The sequence below is a fragment of the Oncorhynchus mykiss genome, chromosome 4 (assembly GCF_013265735.2).
Source record: "Oncorhynchus mykiss isolate Arlee chromosome 4, USDA_OmykA_1.1, whole genome shotgun sequence".
NCBI classification, from domain to species: domain Eukaryota; kingdom Metazoa; phylum Chordata; class Actinopteri; order Salmoniformes; family Salmonidae; genus Oncorhynchus; species Oncorhynchus mykiss.
In genome coordinates, this window is record NC_048568.1 from 29,830,970 (window position 1) to 29,843,900 (window position 12,931).

Genomic DNA, 12,931 nt, shown 5'->3' on the forward strand with positions numbered 1-12,931 from the left:
GTGTGTGTGTGTGTGTGTGTGTGTGTGTGTGTGTGTGTGTGTGTGTGTGTGTGTGTGTGTGTGTGTGTGTGTGTGTGTGTGTGTGTGTGTGTGTGTGTGTGTGTGTGTTGGGGGATGACTACTAGAACTTAACAAGTAAGCAAGCCTGGATCCTCAGAACCAACATTTCTTCCAAGAAAGCATTTTAAGACCCTTGTTTGTGCATAAACACAAACAGACACGCTCCATTTTCCTGCTCACTGGTCCATCACATTATTATTTGTTCTGGGTTTGGTTTGTTCACTGTTTTGAAGGAAATTCTTAATCAGTTATGAATGTGTAGGATGTGATGAGGTTTGAACAGTGCAGACAAATGAACAACCTATGCGAGCTGCCCACTCCACTCCCTCTCTTTTTACGCACAAACACACCTTTGCAACACCATGCCAACTCAACTACACCAAGTTTGCCTTGCAGAGAATGGGACAGTCTCGTTAGGACACACCCACCCACAGACACACACACCGTACGCACGAGGCAAACCGCACATGGTGACCTCTGACCTTTAGTGGGTCAGGTCATCCGGGCCGGGCGGCTCATAGAACCGGGAGAACCGGCCAAGTCCATTATCTCACAATGAAGGGCTAATTAGTGTGTTAGCAAGCCTCAAATCACACAGCAACAGACTACCTGGCTGTCTCTGTGCTCCTCTCTCTCCTCCCACCCAACATCCTAATTACTCCTTTATTCTCCCTCTGTTTCTCTCCCTCCATTTCACTCTTCCTCTCTCGTTGTCGTTCCTAACTCTCTCGTTCTCTGCCTCTGCCCATTTCACACATAAAAGCTGGATGCTAATTGCCTGCTATGGAAATATTGGGCATGTGATTAACAGTGCAGTGTGCCCACACTGTGTTTGGCTGTTCTGGCCTGGGTCTTGCTGGCTGTACAGGGTGGCGTGGAGCCAGTGTACCAACCAGGAGTCTTGCTGGCTGTACAGGGTGGCGTGGAGCCAGTGTACCAACCAGGAGTCTTGCTGGCTGTACAGGGTGGTGTGGAGCCAGTTTACCAACCAGGAGTCTTGCTGGCTGTATAGGGTGGCGTGGAGCCAGGGTACCAACCAGGAGTCTTGCTGGCTGTATAGGGTGGCGTGGAGCCAGTGTACCAACCAGGAGTCTTGCTGGCTGTATAGGGTGGCGTGGAGACAGAGTACCAACAAGGAGTCTTGCTGGCTGTAGAGGGTTGACACTGTTTCTTAAGCCATTCATATCTTGGGCAATATTCAGGGTAGTCATACTGGCAAGTCTGATAATTCATCAAACCATTCTGCTCAAAATGTGTGCTATTAGCAGAAGTGTATGTAAAGTGTTCTTTAGGATGACTATACAAATGCATATGCCCCATATACATTATTTTCCTAATTCAAATTGGTGGCCTATTACCTTATCAAACATAGACCATCAAATATTAGACAAAACATTGGCAGTGTCATGGCTTTAGGCAGTATTGGTGTTAATTGCATACTGAAAATCTTCTTGTGGCCTCTATTCAAAACAAACACTTTTCTGTTTTGATTACTATGAGGAAGAAGAATCTCCATGAAATTTCGGGCAAGCAATTATCAGTTCCGCATTTTGTAGTAATAGCGGGAAGTCTGGCTATGTATTGAAAGCATTGTGGATAAATGAGTTCATGATTGCTTAAAATAACATTATTTTATGATATGGATGTATAGTTGTGTTATGAGTAGTGTGGGGAGACTTTTATTAACCTACATCTGTTCTTTACTCCTCACTTCTCCAACCCCCCTTTCTCAATATGGCAGTTATTTAAAAGTAATGAGAGGACATGCATTTTTTGACAAGACAGGACATTATTATCTACTAACTAGGCATTTAACAACAAGGGTCAACATTAATAGACTTCCGGGATCACAATAAGATATGTTAATGTGTATGTAAATGAGGTCTGATGTGAACTGGGAGAATTTCCATCTTTCCTAACCCCGTAGCATGTCTCTACATCATTTGCCCTCTAACCCTTTTCTACTTCTCTATTAAAACAGCAAAGGGCTTCCTGGGTCAGTTTTATTTTTCATCACAGTTTATCCTTCTTTCTTTCCCTCTGCATACACATGCACTTGCTTAACCCCTCGTTAACTTCCTTTCTTTTGTTAGCTCTATGTCTTTGCTGTAAAAACCAGTGATGTTTGATAGTTTTCAGAATTTTTTTTGCAATAGAGTCATACTAAATTTGGAATATTATCTTGGTAGTTACAGAAAGCTAAACTTATTGCCAGTGAAGAAACTTGATATAATAGTGACCAAAATTCTTGGAAATATTTTTCCTTAATGAATTATCTAGTTCTGACCTCTGCCTTGTTGTTGGAGTGATCCAACCAACTCTTGGAGGATCTCGCAATAAACTCAGACATCTTTCAAAGACTTTCAGTTTGCACTGGGTCCCCTCTGCGCTTCGGCCGAACAGTTGGATAAAGAGTGAAGTCTGGTTTTCCCAATGGTGGGAGCCTTGAATGTTTGGGTAGTGTTTCGAGTGGTGGGTGTGATGGGGAGGGAGGGGAGGGGGGGGGGGGGGGGGGGCAGTTCGGCTGTTCAAAGGCTGCCTTTTTGCATTGTTGGTCAGTAGGGATTAGGGCCTTCCATGCTGCAGAATAGCCCCTCTAATTAAAAAGGATAAGGAGGCCGAGAAATGGTGAGGGGCACAGGAGGAAGAGACAAGAGAGGGAAAGGGGAGAGCAAATTTGGAGAGAAAAGAAAGAATAGAAACAAAAACTGTTTTCAGTGTCACTCCTGCAGCCAGACCCAACGATTCAGCCTGGATTAACTTTACACTCCTCCTCCCTCTCTCCATCTCTCTCTCCATCTTTGTTTTCCACCCCTGCTCTTTTTCTACCTTTGTTCATCTGTTTTTGTTTCTCTTTTATTCTCTTTCCCTCTGTTTTTAATCCTAAATGAAACCACAAATGATGCTATATTAGCCTAATTATAAAGCTGTTTATTTGGACTTTAGCTGCTAGCTCACCATCCATTTGAGAGTGACGTAAAATAATACAATAAAATAAAGCTAAAATTCAAGCCTTTTCCATGACCTGCAAAAACAAGCTTCATAGAACTTGAGCTACATGCAACTCAACTAAGTTTGTGTTTGAAACAATAAAACCTGTGTCTGTGTGTGTCTGTGTGTGTGTGTGTGTGTGTGTGTGTGTGTGTGTGTGTGTGTGGGTGTGGGGGCGGGTGTGTGTGTGTGTGTGGGGGGGGGGGGGGGGGGGGGTCATTGCCTCCAGATGCTAAGCGTCAGTAGGTGGGCTGTTTGCTGTCAGGATATCAGGGTGTGTTTTTGTTTGGCCCTCCTCCATCCCTCCCCCTCCCTCTCACTCTGGGGGTCCTGGCCCTCCAGGGACCAGGACCTGAAAACTACTGCCCGGGTTTAAGGCCTCTCGTGGGCATAACACTACCCACAAGCCCTGGGAGGTTAACGAGGTACCAGCAGGGACGAGGCATTCCAACCTCCCACAGACACTCGTATGGATTATGTTTATTATGTATATATAGTTATCTTCTTAATACATGTATTTTTCTGTATTTTGAGTATTGTTGTGGCTATAAGATCTCCCAACTAATCACCTAATAATAGTAGAAGTAATTGTTAGTAGTTTGAATTAGTCCCTTGGGCCTAGCTGTCAATCATCTGACTCCACCCCTGTAGTTAGGGAGACTGCAAAGGGGAGAAAAGATGGGTGACTTTTCTACTTTTGCCAGGTAAGTTGACAATGTATGAACAGTCTTAATGGTAGGAACCAGGAATTAATACATCCTCACCTGAGCTTACCTGAGTGGCAGTGAAGAGGAGTGAAGATGATAGAATGAGTCAATCAGAAGCTGGAAACGGGATGAGTAACAGATACTGAAGCTTCATAACTACTGCGTTTGAATGTAACCACCTGCTGTATTATCAAGTAATGACGACTCAATATTTGTGCCGTCCTATCAATACTTTGAATACTTTTATGTCGCCAACATGTTCATCAATAAAGTTATAACATTGTAGCTGTATGGTGCAGATGGTGTGTGTGTGTGTGTGTGTGTGTGTGTGTGTGTGTGTGTGTGTGTGTGTGTGTGTGTGTGTGTGTGTGTGTGTGACAGATGGGGTGAGTGAGTAGGCCAAGACATCGATCTGACCTTGAGCTGGACAGCTGAATGACATTGAACTGAACTATGACATCATTGATATGGATTTAATATCCAATATATTGAATGTGTTCTTCAAACCATATAAGACAACAATAATTTGATAAATGTATTTATAGTGATGAGTAATAACACTGTTATTAGAATATTATTATTATTATGTTTATTATTATAGCAGTAATACATTAGATACAGTTGACTGGGACCCTATCATGCATGTATGGAGCTTTACTTTGAGCCATTCCCAGTCCCACGATTCTTAAAGTCCCCAATTCGTTCTCCCTAGCAGCAGGAGAAACCGTGACTCCTTCAATTGGACGGGAGTCAGAGGGAGGGCATATTGCCACAGACGTTAACAAGCGCGTTCACCTTTTACAATCAGAGCCCCGTTTAGCTCGAGCGCTCCCCGGGGCTATGCGATATTTACCGATGAATTATGTATCAGAGCTCGAGATGAAAGGCGACAGACAGCGTGAGCCACGAGCAATATGGCTTCACTCATCTGAGAGACATGGGAAACGAAATATTAGAGATATTAGTTGTTTATTTAATCATTTAGGGTTCTCTTCAAAATATAATGAAGGCGAAGGACTAGAGGCGATAATAAATTGAATAGCATTCCATATTTCACTTGAATTCGAAAGCGTTTGAAAGCTTGAATTTGAGGCATACAGCCTAATGTTTAATTTCTAGAGACCACACTCTTGCAAACCAGGCTGGTTCAGGGGCCTGACCTCCATTGATTTAGTGTACTGCATTTATTCATATAGCAGATGGTCATAAACACCGGCTAACTGGTATAATAACACTACTTAGTTTTCATTTTTCACATAAAGTTATTCAGGCATCATTCAATAAACCACGATTAAATTGGCACATTTAAGGAGTAGGCCTATAGGCGCTTTAAAAAGAGATAGAGAAATTACGAATAGACTAAGGCTATTATTTTTGCAGAAAATGTTGCACCTAAACGTAGGCTGCTACCAATGCAGTGACAACTAGACAGTGAAAAGAGCACTGGTAACAATTAGCTTGCTGGCTAATCAAATTCAGACGCTAATCCCCACCAAAACGCAACCTGTCCCCTAGGACAAAAACGGGAGAGGGGGAAAGAAAAGGGAGGAGTGTGTGTGTGTGGGGGGGGGGGGGGGGGGGGGGGGGGGGGGGGGGGGGGGGGTGAAGAGAAACAAAAAAGTAGCGGTTGCATTCACAGATAAGCTGTGTGAATTCGTTCTTGAAAAAGCCTTTTGAAATATCCCAAAATAGGTTTTTCTCTCTCGAAATTTAAAAAGCTAAAATGACAGTGAGCAAGAAAATATTTATTTTGACTGGAAAGGGAATTATTATTATTTTTTTTTTTAAATACAAAAATACGACGAAGAATATTATTTCTGAGGGAATAGCAGGTACATGATGCGTGAATATGTGCGAGAGAGAGAGAGAGAGAGAGAGAGAGAGAGAGAGAGAGAGATGAGGGGTGCTGCGTGTGCCAGAGATTTTAAATCTCCCTGAGAGTGTTACATTTACCAAACCGTGACAGTCATGTCCCCAAGAATGTATATTCCCCTTCCTCGCGGCGAGGCCTGGCTAGAACTTCACCACTTATAAATCAGTGCAGTTGACTAACAAACATGTATGCTTGCATAACAATAATAATTTTGCTAACATTATCGATAAAATCATTTTTGGTTCAAACTAGTTTAAATAAAACAGAAGAAAAACAACAAAACGAAACCAATTAGGCTAAAAATCACGAACGACAATAACTCGAGCAATGCTATTTGCCCTAATATACAGCGGGACTGGTTAATTTGTGTGAAACATTATTGCTATTATTAATTGTTTGATTGCTATTCGCTTGTCATCCTCACCTTTGCCATGAAGATAGGGGCGCTGCGGTGCGCTCGCGGAGTACACGCCAATGGATCATCGTTCATTGAGGCCACGAGCTCTACTCAGGAGACAAGAGGTGGTATTTCTAATGCCACTGATAACCATGACATGTTATGGGCTGCGGTGAGGACAGTGGTGAGGACAGTCACAACAAATCCAAAATACATTTTTTAATCAGCCCATTGGTAGCCTATTTCAGGAGTCCAACGTCGCATGGAAACGTTCAACATCACTCCACATAATTTCCCTCGCTTATTCCATTAGCTGTCAGGGTTATTTAGCAAATCTCCCTCTGGTTAAAATGATCAACACTCGCTCTGTAGCATATCATCTAAATATTACGCAATATATTGCCCAAAGTATGATTAATAAGGACATATTCTGTTTGCCAGAGTAACATTCTATACAGTTATTTCCATTTCATCCATCCATAGAACTGTATTGACTATCTCTGTCTTGCCAATTTTTGGTAATTCTTTCCTCTTCGGTAATTCTTTCCTATTCGGCCCATTCTTTCAATCTTCGGCCCATCTTATTTGTGCTAACCGTGCTAGTCATTTCCAAGCATCTTATATAGGCCTACATATCTCTATCGTGTCATTTCTGATCTTTCAGCAGTACCAAGTGCTCTTTGTGATGGAAATACCTTCGCATGGAGCGATAATTGTGGAGGCGTGTTTAAAAAGAAACTTTTCCCACCCCTCACCTCTTTTGCTCTCTGGCAATGGCGGCTACACTGGAGGCAATACAGCCACTAGCATAACGGGCTACAGAAGGAGAACTCAGAGCATGCTGTAACCCATATTCATCAAGACGAAAATGTTGTTTATGGATGTTGATTGAGAAGAATGTCCACTCAGTGATGGTTTTATAGTTTGTTGCCTGCTGGGAAAGCCTAACTGAACTGTTGAAAAGCCCTACATTTGCCGTTAAAATATATATATATTTAAAAGTCACGCTGTTAGCTTATTTTTATTCTTCTTCTTCTTCTTATATTCGCATATTATTACCATTATTATTATTAGTAGTAGTAGTATTATTATATTAGGCCTATATCTAATATTATAATTAGCCTATTATTATTGTTGTTATTATTATTATGCAGCCTGTATCAGTTTGGGAAAGTGAGTGTGGTTGGGGGAGGTTGTCTGGCAGTCAGCTGGCTTAGTAAATACAATGCCAGTCTTTGTTTTATTTTCGTGACGCAGAAAATTAATCAGCCCGAATGCGGAGCGCTCCGAGTCGCGGCTAGCGTCCTGTAATCAGGGCAGCGCGTGCCGTACGGATTATCTCGTTAATTTCTTTTTTTTTTATTTTGTGAGAAAAAAATACTTGTGGGCAATAATAATTAATTCTCGGACAGGGTAATTATTATTGAACGGATGTGGAGCAACCGGTAGATGGGTCTGGGTGAAAAAAAGTGACAGATTGAGGCCGGTGGCCGTTACATATAAAAACGTATGAAGTATTGGGATGTGTGCGTGCACGAGAGGAGGAGGGAACTCGCAGTTGCAACTTCGATTCTACAGGTAGGAGCAGATTGGTTCCAATCTAATAGGACCATGGGCTACAACGAAACATTCCAACTATCAACTTGAATGTAACTACTTATGATTTGCTAAATGCAGGCTATTTGATTGGCACAACGTTTTGTAAGCTTATCCTTTCATAAATAAACAGACATGCATCCTTAGATATTATTACATTGTAATACACAACACCCTGCGATCCTGTGTTTGTGTTTTTGTATTTGTAGTTTTTTTATAGGCCAAAGTTCAAATGTAATTTCAATGTAGGTCTCTTTGAAATGTACAATACAAGTGTGCTAGATCAATATGACGCTAGAAAATATTGTTCGCCGTTTGGGGCCAAAATATATAGGCCTAGGCTATATTATTAGGCAGATAGTCTAATAATTACTACCCAAATAATGTTTGTTTCCTCACCATTCAAGTGGATAGTGGGAAAATACATTGTTTCCTTTCTGGGCGATTGATGGCTAGATAGTTGATTCTTCCAAACAAATGTACATAAGGATTATTGAGGGTTTATTAGACCTAACAGTGTAGGCTACATGTAATATCAAATACGATGTTGTTGAATTTATGAAGGGAACATTTTCATTTAGTGTAGAATATTGTTTTATTATAGGAAATAACTCAAAAAAACAGACTCTCCACCGAATGAGATAAATGTGATCGGTTCTTAATTGCGGAGCAAGTGCTTGTTTGCTTAGATTAAGATAAAGTGGTTTTTGCTAATCAACACTCTTCGATAGTCTCACCACCTAAATCTAATTACCGGGAGCTATTAATTAGGTAGAAATCGCCCAGGGAGTGTCAATAATGTCGGCTCGAATTACAATTATGGAACAGTTTCCCCAAGTTTCTCGTCATTTTGCTAAATTGCCGTTCACATTTAAATATAGAAGGGATTTCGCCCTTTCAGTAGACGCATTCTATAGATAGAATGTAAGATGCTGTGGTAGTTTAATTGCCTGAATATGTAGAGCGCTGGGTTTACAGTATTGTCTCTTTTTTTTTGTCGCCAACGGCTCTTTTGTCATCAGCATTATTTATCTGGTCAACAGTGGGCTTTGTCTTTACAAATGGCCCCCAATCATGCCGTCTATACTGGAGACAATTAGCTGATGCTAACCTGTGGGTACTATGCTAATGGAGCGCCTTGCCTTTTTGGAGCCCAATGTGTGTGCGCATTTTAACGACAATGTTTTTGTTCTCGAAGAAGGCGTGCTGAAATGATGGGATGTTTTTGGTGCTGGTAGGATGTGGTGATGATGGTGGTGGTGGTGTGTGTGTGTGAGGGGTGGGGGGGTAGTAGGTGGCGCAAACGTTTGTAAGACAGACAGAGGATCCTCAGTCCACCAGGACAGCTGGGGGTCTCCGATCTGCTTTAAGAGCGCTGGCGGTGCAGGACGACGCTCATTTTTTAAATTAACCTCACTGCGTAAAGAGCGAGTAACGCCTCCAACGAATAACCAAGGACTTATCCGTATTAACCAAAACCATCCTCGCTCTCTTTCCTGTTGTGTTCTGTTCAGGTTTCGGTAGAAGAATTGAGAAGAATCCAACACTTGAGGACTAAACTAAAAAGGGTACTTTTCAACGCCTTTTTGTTTTCAAAATTCTCTGCAACTTTGCCCTTCAATCGGAGGCTAGAATGATGTCTTATCTGAAGCAGCCTCAGTACACAGTCAACGGTCTGAGTTTGTCTGCCTCAGGAATGGACCTTCTTCATCCGTCTATCGGCTATCCAGGTGAGGTCATGGAAGACATTTATTACACAAATAACCATGAAATAATGAAATCACCTCAAATGGCTTAGGCCTATTGCATAGATTTGATTTGTTTATTGTCGCGTCTATTTCTTACGAAATTATGATTAAATGAACTGATAACGATAAGATAAAAACAAGTTAAAAATATATACTAATGTAGACTTGGAATTATAATTTAATCGAAAGTTGTGTTTTCGATATAATTTGCCATTGGCTTTATAAACATTCTCGTCTTGCTTATTTATGTCTGTAGTGAATTATCTAAACTACGAGGGGATAATGTTGTACATTGTCCTTGTGGGGTGTACTACATGTAAATTAATAATGATCCTAGACTAACAAGAATCACGTCTTGGAAACGTTTGCAATAAGAGATCTGAGCAATGAAAAATATTCCCTGTCTGAAATGTCAACCGAAAAACGATTTATCTATCTAAACATAGCCTAACTGCTCATGATCAAAATTGCAACTTTAGGCCTATTGGATAGGCTACAGTTGACAAGCCACATTGATTAGCCCATGTAGGATAAAACAATGTTTTTCTCCTAAAGCAATAACCTGTTTGTATTTGTAAGGTGGGCTACTTAATGTTGACTTAACGAACAGACCTTTTCTCATACAGGCGCCCCTCGTAAACAGAGGCGCGAGAGGACGACCTTTACGCGCGCCCAGCTGGACATTCTGGAGAACTTGTTCGCCAAGACCCGCTACCCAGACATCTTTATGCGCGAGGAGGTGGCCCTGAAGATCAATTTACCTGAGTCTCGTGTTCAGGTGAGTTCCTAGGCTTTTGGGTAAACACACGGGATCATCCGGGTTTTGAGTCAAGGCCACTTACACAGCTCGTTAATTTTGGATTTGAGAAGTCAAGCTCCCAGACGCCACTTCAGAGCATGTCTTCTCCACTCTGATAATTGGAGTGTTCACCCCCCAGTGTATAGTCCTACGAGCCTCTTCTTTTGCATCCACTATGGCAGACTGTATTGAAATTAAACATGAATAAAACGCTACAACATTTTTTTTTTGCGTTCATGGGGTGATAAATAAACTGACTGAGCATCCTCTCCATTTTATTACTACAATTCAACACATTAATTCTTCTTCCAGGTATGGTTTAAAAACCGAAGGGCGAAGTGTCGCCAGCAGGCACAACAGTCCCAGAGCGGTGCGCAGAGCAAGACCAAACCCGTCAAAAAGAGAAGTTCCCCAATGAGAGAAGCCAGCTCCGAGAGCGGTGCCAGCGGACAGTTCACACCGCCTCCCAGCACCTCAATCCCGCTCGTAAACAGCAGTACTGCCCCGGTGTCCATCTGGAGCCCGGCCTCCATCTCCCCACTGTCTGACCCACTCTCTACCTCTTCCTCCTCTTGTATGCAACGGTCCTACCCGATGACCTACACCCAGGCGTCCGGATACAGCCAAGGCTACACCGGATCCTCATCCTATTTCAGCGGGATGGACTGCGGATCTTACTTGGCGCCTATGCACCACCAGCTCTCCGCTGCGGGCTCCACCATGAGCCCCATGAGCAGCAACGGGGTCTCCAGCCACCTGAGCCCGCCTTCGTCCCTCTCCACGCCAGGGTATGGGGCAGCGGGACTGAGTTTCAGTGGTCCCACAGACTGCCTGGATTACAAGGACCAGGCCGCGGCCTGGAAACTCAACTTCAACACGGACTGTTTGGATTACAAAGACCAGTCCTCGTGGAAATTTCAGGTGTTGTGAGAAGAATGAGTGAGTGACATTATATTTTCACAATGTGGTGAAATAAACGTTAGTCAATCCGATGGGATTGAGTCGGCGAAAGGCATCGTTTTCCAATGGCTGGTCCTGGGCATCAAACTATTACCCCGAACAGCAGCAGTGTGAGTGGAGAGAAGCTGCCGCTTCGTCTCTCTGACAGCGTAACAACTGCTGAGTTAACTTATTGAAAATTCAGTGAACTCTCTTTAACTTTGATCAAGGACATGGAACAAAAGTGTTGTCCAAGAAGAAATTGATCAAGAGAAGCTGCAACCCTTGGCTAAGCGCGTGGAATGGGTCAGCTTTCCATAAGCTTCTTACGACTCCCCGATCCTCTCCTCTTGGTTGGCAAACTAAAGGGGCCCTTTGATCAAAGCATTGTGTGCGTGCGTGTGCGCGCCTGTGAGGCGAACCTGGATGCACTATTTAATTTATGAAAAATGTTTATAAGACACTAGTTCCAACAGACAATCAACAGTATGCGTGTGCTCATAAATGTCCCCTAAGTGTTTTGGCATTTTCTATTTGTGTTAGCTTTTTGAGACTGTGATTCCTTGTACCCGTATGCAATTCCGTGTTTCGCATCTGCGATCACCCAGCTGTGAATTGAATAGTTTTTTTAAATGTTTAAGTATGATAAATTATTACGATGAAATATTAGTTGAAATAGGGAGTTTTCAAACAGTGTGAGTGGCCGAGTCAATGAGCAGCAACGTTGCCTGAAACATCAGTGTCCGTCAATGACCAAATACAGCTCAATGTTGTTATGCCAAACTGCTATGAAAAGGCTAAACACAAAAATAAAGAACGTTTGAACTGATTCCCCAGTGTCGCCTGTTTAACTTCTTAAAACCATGTTTTTTTCTTTCTAGTTATTCATCAATAGACTTGCTATTGTAATTTTGTTCTGTCAACACATCTGAGTTTTAGAGAAAATAATACATATGACATAAAACATGATGAATAGGCCTATTACCCAACAACAATGATATTTGAATTCAAACCAAGGTGCACACACACATACGCACAAGCATACACGCACACGCACACACATACTATTTCAAGTGTCAGAAGCAGGAATGTGCAGACTGGGAGAGCAATGTTAATCCCGTTTTGCAGGGAGGATAATCCAACATTTCACTGACGGAACTGTCCAGTTCACACGGAGCCGCTTTCCAAAACTCCCCCAGTCACCAACATTCACATTCCCACTAAAATTGTCTGTTATAAAGGAATACGTTTTTAAAGCTTTACAAAACACCCCCTTGGATGTCAGCAAATCAGGCGAGGAAAATCCACATTTTACCAACTGAAAATAGGCCTATGCTATGTGTTTGTCAGAATTGCCATTCAATTCACCAATCAACACATCCAGAACATCTCAAATAAATACTGTGTAAAAACACGTTAGGTAAAAGGCCAACGGTCTCTTATTAGACCAGTCCTTTTAAAAATCAAACTCAGAGAGGGTGTTATTGGTTGTAAAAACGAAAGGGTCGACTTGGCCAATGCAGGTCTCAGTTAATAGATAAAAGAGGAGAAAATAATATTTTATGCTGCATTTTGTAATTATTTAGGAGAGAGGAATTTACCTTTTTACATTATTTTAGTAGACTATAGAATCTCAGTTTATGCCCACAATGGGGACCAATGTGTTATTGGTCCAAATGCCCCCCGAAAAAAAACGAATTAGTCCATAATCATAGCGTGCAGTGGTCGAATAAAAAGGCAACAACAATCAAGGTATCGATTTCACTGAATTTTTACTGCGTGGACATCACGCTATGATGATATATTAATATATTGTATAAT

The 12,931-nt window shown here is 42.0% G+C and overlaps 1 protein-coding gene across 2 annotated transcripts; it reads left to right on the top strand.

Moving 5' to 3' along the window:
- Positions 1–7,399: 7,399 nt before the first annotated feature.
- LOC110522467 (homeobox protein OTX2-like) lies at positions 7,400–11,941 on the top strand. 2 transcript variants are annotated; one of them, XM_036976075.1, is made up of 4 exons: positions 7,400–7,606; positions 9,139–9,354; positions 9,999–10,150; positions 10,484–11,941. In XM_036976075.1, the coding sequence occupies exons 2-4, from the start codon at positions 9,258–9,260 to the stop codon at positions 11,099–11,101; spliced, it is 867 nt and encodes a 288-aa protein (XP_036831970.1). In that variant the 5' UTR covers positions 7,400–7,606; positions 9,139–9,257; the 3' UTR covers positions 11,102–11,941. The 2 variants fall into 2 exon arrangements, with proteins under 2 accessions (XP_036831970.1, XP_021456562.1); XM_021600887.2 differs by lacking the exon at positions 7,400–7,606 and having other exon boundaries at positions 8,897–9,354.
- Positions 11,942–12,931: the final 990 nt, after the last annotated feature.

Bases quoted from the DNA above. Each gene is read 5' to 3' on its own strand.
- LOC110522467 (XM_036976075.1), top strand. From the start codon at position 9,258: ATGATGTCTTATCTGAAGCAGCCTCAGTACACAGTCAACGGTCTGAGT. The intron at 9,355-9,998 runs GTGAGGTCATGG...TTTCTCATACAG, and splicing joins TCCGTCTATCGGCTATCCAG to GCGCCCCTCGTAAACAGAGG. The intron at 10,151-10,483 runs GTGAGTTCCTAG...TTCTTCTTCCAG, and splicing joins TACCTGAGTCTCGTGTTCAG to GTATGGTTTAAAAACCGAAG.